This window comes from Brachyhypopomus gauderio, chromosome 20 (assembly GCF_052324685.1).
Source record: "Brachyhypopomus gauderio isolate BG-103 chromosome 20, BGAUD_0.2, whole genome shotgun sequence".
Taxonomy (NCBI): Eukaryota; Metazoa; Chordata; class Actinopteri; order Gymnotiformes; family Hypopomidae; genus Brachyhypopomus; species Brachyhypopomus gauderio.
In genome coordinates this window covers 11,138,111-11,146,039 of record NC_135230.1, presented here as the reverse complement: position 1 = coordinate 11,146,039, position 7,929 = coordinate 11,138,111, and the positions used below count along the sequence as shown (strand labels likewise).

Genomic DNA, 7,929 nt, shown 5'->3' with positions numbered 1-7,929 from the left:
GGGCGGAGAGTTGACGGCTAGAATAGCGAATGAAAACGCCTATCAGGAACAGTAAATGCAAATGAACATAGACTGAAGTTTCCTCGTGACTTTTTGATGTTTTGGTAAGTAATTAACAAATATGACAGCGTTTTGAGATAATAAGTTTAAATTATAAAATAAGGTTAATAAAATTACATGATGGCGACACAGTATTGCATTTTAATTTTTATTTTTTTTCCTGGAAGAGTTAATGTTATGAGAAAATTTCCAAACAATTACACGCAACATTTGGATGAAATTCTTTAAAAGCAGGCCTTCAAGCCGGTGTAATATTAGGAATGGAGATTTATTTATTTATTTGACATATTCATTTAACCTGAAATAGTAGGCTTTCTCTTAAATGGAGACCACAAATTCTTCCTTAGAAACAAATACAGCTCCCAGGAAACTCCATGTGATAAAACCTATTCAAATAAAGATAAGGAGCTACCTGTGATGCATTTACACTGAAATCAGCACTGAAAAGTACTACATGTTAAACAGTTAAAAAGATCTCACCACAACAAACACCAATGTATGCGATCAACCATCAGCTAAACACAAATGACACTCTCCTAATTGTCATTATTTGTGTTGCCTATATGTAGGATTAAATCACACTATCAGAGCAGCAACAGATGGTCTTTGAGGAGTTCTCTAGCAAACACAGGACACCTGCAGAAATGTGGCCCCCTCCAGCTTTTAACTGAATGATGACTGGGTTTTATGATTGGTCTTTGTCAGGGTCTGGTGGACAGCAGCTGTGTGAAACACTGCGTAACAATAACAATGTTCCATAATAATCCTACCCAACAACCCTATTCCTTGGCCTAAACTTTCTGCTGCGGAACGGCAGATGTATATGTGTCCTCCCTCGTGTTGCCTTTCAAAACGCACTGCAGGTGCGTTGTGTCCCAATAGATACCACCAGGAGACCAAGTGCTGCTGGGGCCTCACGTCTGCGGTTCAGGGCAGCGGGCACCCCTGCTCACCTGTTCAGAGTAAGTGTGTACTTGCACGGTTATTACATTACAACTCACGTCCGACAACTTCGCATCTGATGTGGATCCGTTTCCAGCCTTACCCATCCCTCAAGAATGAAGGCACTGATGCTCTACTCTTTAATGTCACGAGCATGCTGATATGGATGAAGGACTATGTGCTATGTGAGCTACTGCATTTTTACTGTGAAAACAAAGCTGACAGCAAATGTTTTGTTTTTTTTTCTCATATGACAATTCTAGTGATAATGATGTGGACAATAATTCGTTTTATACTAATATTATATGAGTGTTCTATTACCAAATCATAGAACACATTTGCGTAGTTACACATTACATGGTGAGCAATAATACAGACTGACAAAGGTAATAGATTAGTAACTGTCCTGTGGTATTTTTATTCTTTCACTTGCAGCATGACTCCTGGGAACCACAGCACCCCCCTGTGGATGAAGACACACTGATGCTTTCAAACTGCTGTGCCAGTTGAAATGGATCCAGAGGTACAACCTAAGGAGAGACCACAGATCATTTGTCAATGGATCAAATACGTACCGCCAAGCCTTCTGTGTCCAGGTAATGGACAACAACAATTGAACAGTCCTGAAATAAGCAGTCCTACACTGCAGTGGAACCCCAGTGAATGAGCACCAACAACTGGGTACATGGTTTGATAGAGACAGCTTCCTGTATATGAGCTTATCTTTCCCCTGTCCTTTCAAAACAGGAGAACAGATTTAGAATTGGTAATCAAGCTTGCACGATTCTACAAATCTAAACTTACTTCAAAGTTGAATGTATTATGGCCATCTGAGAACAATGACGTTCTAGATTTCAGGGTGTGTTCTCAATGGTGGTAGAACCAGGAATAGGGTTTGTGTGTGTCTGTGTGGAGTACTTGCTCATTTATCATTTAAAGGAAAAACACGGGATATGTACACTGATGAAACTTCTATAGTGAGGAAAGCGAGATTGCTGTTCATCTGCCACTGTTTATCTCGTTGGCGAGATTAAACACAGCGTGCCACGGCCCAGCGGCTCCTATCAAAGAGCCAACAGCCATAAAACCACGGCGGCGCTGCTCCGCGCGGCAATGTTCTGTTTCCTCGAGTCGTATGGGGGCAAACAAAGACAAAATCGTGGAAGTTAATAACACAGTCAATAGAAACCCATGGCAGCCTTCATCAGCATCCAAATATTCAACAAGCATCTGCCAACGTCCAGTGGAGCCTCACCACCACAGAGGAGTGGCCCAGAATTAACTGCCTGTTGCACTCTGTTGTAGTGTGTAGCGTTTCTCTATACACGGTCTCGTCACTGTAAGGTCTAGTTCCTGCCCACACACTCCTGCGTTCTTTATGTGTTATGCACAAAACAAATCTCATACGCCTCTTCATTCATTCAGCTTTTGGTTATGAGTAAATGACCATGACTAATGACATGTCTTTGTGAGGGGCGGGAATGCAACGGATATTTGGCTATGTTGGATGTTTCCAAAGTTTGATGCTCAGAAAGCTCATAGCTTCCATTTTAGACACCTACATTATGCTTTTTTTTGTCTAAGGGTATCGAATAAAATAGCCACATCCCTAGGTGAGCCCTGCCATAATCTGAGGACAGACACTTTGTTTGCTGCTCTGAAGGCTGAACATGTATTTGTGTAGTTATAAATAGGCCCACACTCCAAACAGTCACTTCTTCTTGTGTCTGGGCTGAGTGACCATGAGCAATTCTGAAAAGGCGGCGCTCGTCGAAGGTTATTAGCATAGCCGCAGCGCCGGGCAATGAAGCAGCTGTCTGTCCTTGCACGTCTGCATGTTGTGCTTTGTGCCGTGCGAGTTTGGCTATAACGAACTCCCGTCCTCATGGACAGACACAACTAAGCTAGCAAAATTGGGCATACACAGGCAACTGCCAGGGTGTAATAGGTTTTTGGTTTTCTAATAACTCAAGATGCGTGCTTCATGCACCATGGAATTCAGGACTAGATGAGTTTTTTTTTATACATCAAAATATTTTAACATTAACAATATCCAGCATTTAAAGATTTGTGATAATTGTTAATACACCACTTTTATCAATAGACCCTGCCAGCAAGACCTTTTTCACCCAATCTGTTCATGTACTCAACTAGATCTATTCAATCAACTATGCCTTTTTGCGTACTCTTTATTTAAGAAGCTTTTCCATTGCAGGTGATTTTTCCACAGCCAGCTTCTATTAGATATTTTAGATATTAGGTTGAACTGTATTAGATTGGGCAACACCTTACTGCTTTAGGGAGCTCCACTGCAACAAACCTGTACAACCTTGTAAAAGCACTGTCCTGCCTTGTGGCAGTTGTTGTGCTCAGATCCAACAAGTGTTTTGGGAAAAAAATAATTTTAGCTTCTGTCTTATAAAAGATGTTTATACTGCTTTATGTCTTATGAATAATTGTGTTATATCATCTTTCTGGGCAAGCTGGACTGTGTTTATGACCATGTTTCCTGCATCATGTTTTCACATCAAGTTTTTCTATTATCACTTTAGAGAACTTTGATCTTCCATAGTCCCATCCTGGATTATGCCTCATTGTGACATCTGAATAAGGGAAATGGGGTAACAGCAGACTCAGCCTGGATACACCCCCCCTCAGACGTAATCAGACTGAGCTCACAATGCAGCACGAACCTCAGGTTCACCCCCACGCCTTCCACACGCTGCACCGCTTGTTGGCTGAGGCTGGAATGTGAACTCGTCTGCAAACCTGGAGCTCTTCAAGATGTTGGCCACATCCCCATCCACCTCCATCACCTCATTCACCTGCAGAGATTTACACAGGACAGCACTGCATGGTTTGCTGCCCACCCATGAAGATCGACAGTTGAAGACCGAAAGAACACAGCCTGCATTGATTAATCCCAATATCTACCATTTCTCAGATGCCTAGCTTAACCTGGTAAAACACACAGACACAACCTGTCTCACCTCCACACTTCAGGATGCTGGTGATGGTGTAAGCCTGAGCCAGTAAAGCATTGTTTGAATGCCACAACCTAAGTACTGTTGCTGACCCTGTGCATCTCTCATTGACCACAATTTACCCATATTACAGCATGATATGTACACACAGCACAAGTCATCTCAAACATTTTCCATCACCATGACAATGGTGACATTGTACCTTTGTGATGTCAAATGTCAAAGTCAAATTTATTTATATAGCGCTTTTCACAACACACGTTGTCACAAAGCAGCTTTACAATCATATGGGTCCTTTCTTCATATGATGTGACTGAAAGTGCCACTGATAACTCTGAATTCATTAACAGATGCAATAATGTCAACATGGATTGAAGGTGTTTCCAGCATTCATACCACCAAGACTTGAGGCTATTCTGAGAGACATTTGTGGTTGTAATGGTAATTAATATGGAGTTTCCAATAATGTAGCTCATACATGAAGATATATTTTGTCAACCTAAAGGTGAAATATTGAAATATTAAATTCTCCAGACAGGTATGAAGTAAGTGTGCACGCTGCAGTGTGTCAGATTACTGCAGCATGATAAATATAAAAATGACCAATAGAATGTTCTCACATTGAAATGAACTTGGAGTTTGGGAGCAAATCATTATTTCAAATAATTTGACCTTTAATGTATTGAATCATGTTGAGGAATTTAATACATACCTTAAAAGTATATTTAGCATCAAACTCAAATTTCTCTTCTGAGCCCAAAATGTTGCCATCATACATGACAAGACACCGCTTCTTCTCAGAACCTTTTGGCTGTTTGAATAGACGATATGTGGCAGAGGCAAATGTGTAGTCACCTAAATGTAATTTACATCATGTGAGGCAATTTGAAGTTTAATGTAAGAAAAACCTTAGAAAGTGGAACTAGATAACAAATTATATTTGCGCTCCACTGAAACTCTAGTAATATAAAGCAAAAAACCACATACATAACACCATATAATAGTTAGAATACCAAGAAAGATACAGTTACTCTAACCTTACCTAGAAGCTTCTCTAGTTGCTCGTTGCCTATAGAAATGATGTTGGCAGAAACCAATCGGGGTACAGTAAACCCAACATCCTCAGCCAATCGAATGAGGTCTTCCCACCACATTGCTCCACCCAAACACTCACCTGCATAAGATATACAAAACTTGCTCACTACACCATTAGGTTCTTCTTACTCCAACATTCTGTCTGTGTTACATTCACCATACCCATAAGGACCCGTAAGGACAATCCAACAGATTATTTGTGGTTTACAACGACATTTTACTCTTACCCCACAACACTTTGTCAGCCCTGAGGGATTCTGAGATTCTGGCATTGCTGTAAACATCACTGAAATATAGCTCTCCTCCATCCTGAACACAACCGAGGCACCACAGTCATTTTTCCTAAAATGTTACCCAATAATTACAGGATGTGTTTGCTGTTATGGGAGTACCTTTAGGACACGGTAGGCCTCTCTCAGAACACTAGTCTTGTCTGGGGAAAGGTTCACCACACAATTTGATCTGTTGATCAAAATATAAAATAAAAAAATGTTATATACTAATATGAAAGTAAATTAGAATACATCCAATTAAAAAGTCACTATACTGGGTATTACTGGTCAGAGAGTCAAATGCACCTGACCAATTCAATCTTAATTTTATATAATAAAATAAACCCCAACTGGAACATAACACTAAACTCCAATAATGCTAACATGTTACAATAATGTCATTAGCATCATTTGAATGATATGAATATATATTTTTTTTGTTTGCATGTTTGTTTTTGCCTTCACATTACTCGTTGTACCTATGGTATATTCATATGCATATATTTCTGTGCTTAAAAGGCTCACATTATTATGTCATAAGACTCCTCTTCCAGTCCTGCTTCTCTCAAGGTCTCAATGTACCCTTGAATAAAGTCCACATTAGGCTTTTTATAACCAAATCTCTGCATGTGGTAGTCTATGTACTTCTGTGCAACCTTAAGCTGTGAGACAGACATCCAAGGTTAGTAAGGTCATAGAATGGAGAGTATGGCAGTTCAGAGACCATATTTACACCATTCTGGTTTTATAAGACCTGTTAAAGTTAATACAAGGTCATGGGAACTGGATTTGCTGTATACATGTACACATGTAAAAGGTGATAAAAGTTTACCAAATATATGTGGGTTGTTTGTTTATACATGACATGTATGAAAATAAGATCATGATGAACATACTGAGTATCGTACTGTGTTTCTTCCTTTCATGCTGTAAATCTACATCATGACTGAAGGATTTTATAATGTGATTCACCAGCACCATTGCTTTTCTCAGTAAACATGAAGTATTATTATTGTAATCGTGTTAATTTACTCTCAGTATGTAGATTTGGAACATCTTCAGAATTATCCGTGAAACACTACATATCAGTAAAAAAAAAGCAAGTTAAAATTTAAATCCCCCCAAAAAAGTAAACCCAGTTGGCTGTTTGATCCAGTGTGCAGAAATACATAAGAAAAAGGTTGTGAACCCGTGTAACCAGTGTTGTCAACCTGTTCCTCTGTCATGTCAATTCCAGTGACGTGTCCACTCTCCCCCACCAGACGGCTGAGCACATAACAGTCCCGTCCGCTACCGCAACCCAGGTCCAGCACCCTACAGCCCTCCACACACTCGGGAATCACCAGCCCACAGCCATAGTACCTAAGAGCAAAAGTGTCATTACTTAGACGACCGGCAGAGGGAGCCAAACGACAGGCATTTAAGGCTTGCAAAAGTGCATAATGGTTTTCTTTCTTCTCTGAAAATATAGAACATATAAAGGAGCATTTGGGCTACCCCACGGATCATGCATGCAATGAAGTTACTTATAAAGTAATTAAATCCAACATGACAAGTCTTATTTTACTCAGTTTTAACTGCAGGCATGTCATCTGAAATACTGCTTGATTTTGAATGGATAGGCTTATAGGAGAGGAATTACTTCGCTGTGACATCCGGGTGCACTTCATCTAGAGCTTTGCGGATGTAGTCTTGCACGGGCTTGGCACAAGGGACACACGCGTTGGTCTTTAGATCAGAGGTCTTGGTCAGTATTTTACCATAATAATCCTGTAAAAATCAAATAAATGTATACCACATAGCACAAAGGATTAGGTTTTAATTAACGCAAGCCAATGCCGTGTTTTTTTTTTGTATATAACATGGCCTACTTGTTATGTTGTAGGCTACTCCTGAAAATCCTAGTATTTTCAGTTCCTCCAATGTTCTGCCATATATATATTTTCAATAATGGAAATACGCCACATCACCCATCTCTTATATACGTCGTCTAGCGTATGTTGTTTAAAGAGGGTAACGAGGTTTTCGGGCGTTGTTATGGAATACTTTTCGCTTCTACTAGCATTCGGAGCCAAAATAACGCCCTACCTTGACGTCGTCACGAACAGCTATGTCAGTCTGTTTACTGCGGGAAAAAGTAATTGAAAACACAATCACTTTTGCAGCTTCCTGGATTTTAGGTAAATGTGGTTATCGACGAAGACTTACAAGGAAGCAGAGATGTTTGTATTTGCCATCTCATAATCATGTATCACGAGGCAGACGGTTATCCGCAAAAAATTACACGCGTCAAGTCGTAAGGAACTCGTCAAGATATTTTTTATAAACATGATATCCACTAGCCTGTCTACATATTAGTTTAGCTTACCTGCAAAGTGTTGTGTCCGCCATGGTACATCGTTGAGAATTTTTAAAGGCGATGTATTTTTATAATATTTGTTTGTCTGTGGTCAAGACAGATTTGTACAAATGACAGGACGCCATGAGCTGGCTTGTACTACATTCCCAATGTGCGCGTTCTTGTATAACTAGAGGCCAAAGTTCAACAACATGGAAGTATTTATGTGTACTAGCGT

At 39.9% G+C, this 7,929-nt stretch overlaps 1 protein-coding gene across 2 annotated transcripts; it reads right to left on the bottom strand.

The window, feature by feature from the left end:
• Positions 1 to 1,392: 1,392 nt before the first annotated feature.
• On the bottom strand, positions 1,393 to 7,892 carry as3mt (arsenite methyltransferase). Of its 2 annotated transcripts, XM_076982581.1 has the most exons (11): positions 7,722 to 7,892; positions 7,442 to 7,478; positions 6,996 to 7,123; positions 6,565 to 6,715; positions 5,879 to 6,015; positions 5,474 to 5,543; positions 5,309 to 5,390; positions 5,029 to 5,160; positions 4,699 to 4,841; positions 3,696 to 3,827; positions 1,393 to 1,532 (listed from the first exon to the last, which is right to left on the bottom strand). In XM_076982581.1, exons 1-11 carry the CDS (start codon positions 7,742 to 7,744, stop codon positions 1,428 to 1,430), a joined length of 1,140 nt encoding a protein of 379 aa, XP_076838696.1. In that variant the 5' UTR covers positions 7,745 to 7,892; the 3' UTR covers positions 1,393 to 1,427. The 2 variants fall into 2 exon arrangements, with proteins under 2 accessions (XP_076838696.1, XP_076838697.1); XM_076982582.1 differs by lacking the exon at positions 7,442 to 7,478.
• Positions 7,893 to 7,929: the final 37 nt, after the last annotated feature.

What these genes read in the sequence shown, in the direction of transcription:
- as3mt (XM_076982581.1), bottom strand. Translation starts at nt 7,744, where the DNA reads ATGGCGGACACAACACTTTGCAG. An exon ending in CACCCGGATGTCACAGCGAA is followed by an intron (nt 6,716 to 6,995) that starts GTAATTCCTCTC and finishes TTTTGCTCTTAG; the next exon opens with GTACTATGGCTGTGGGCTGG. An exon ending in ATGCTAAATATACTTTTAAG is followed by an intron (nt 3,828 to 4,698) that starts GTATGTATTAAA and finishes AAATCTCTGCAG; the next exon opens with GTGAATGAGGTGATGGAGGT.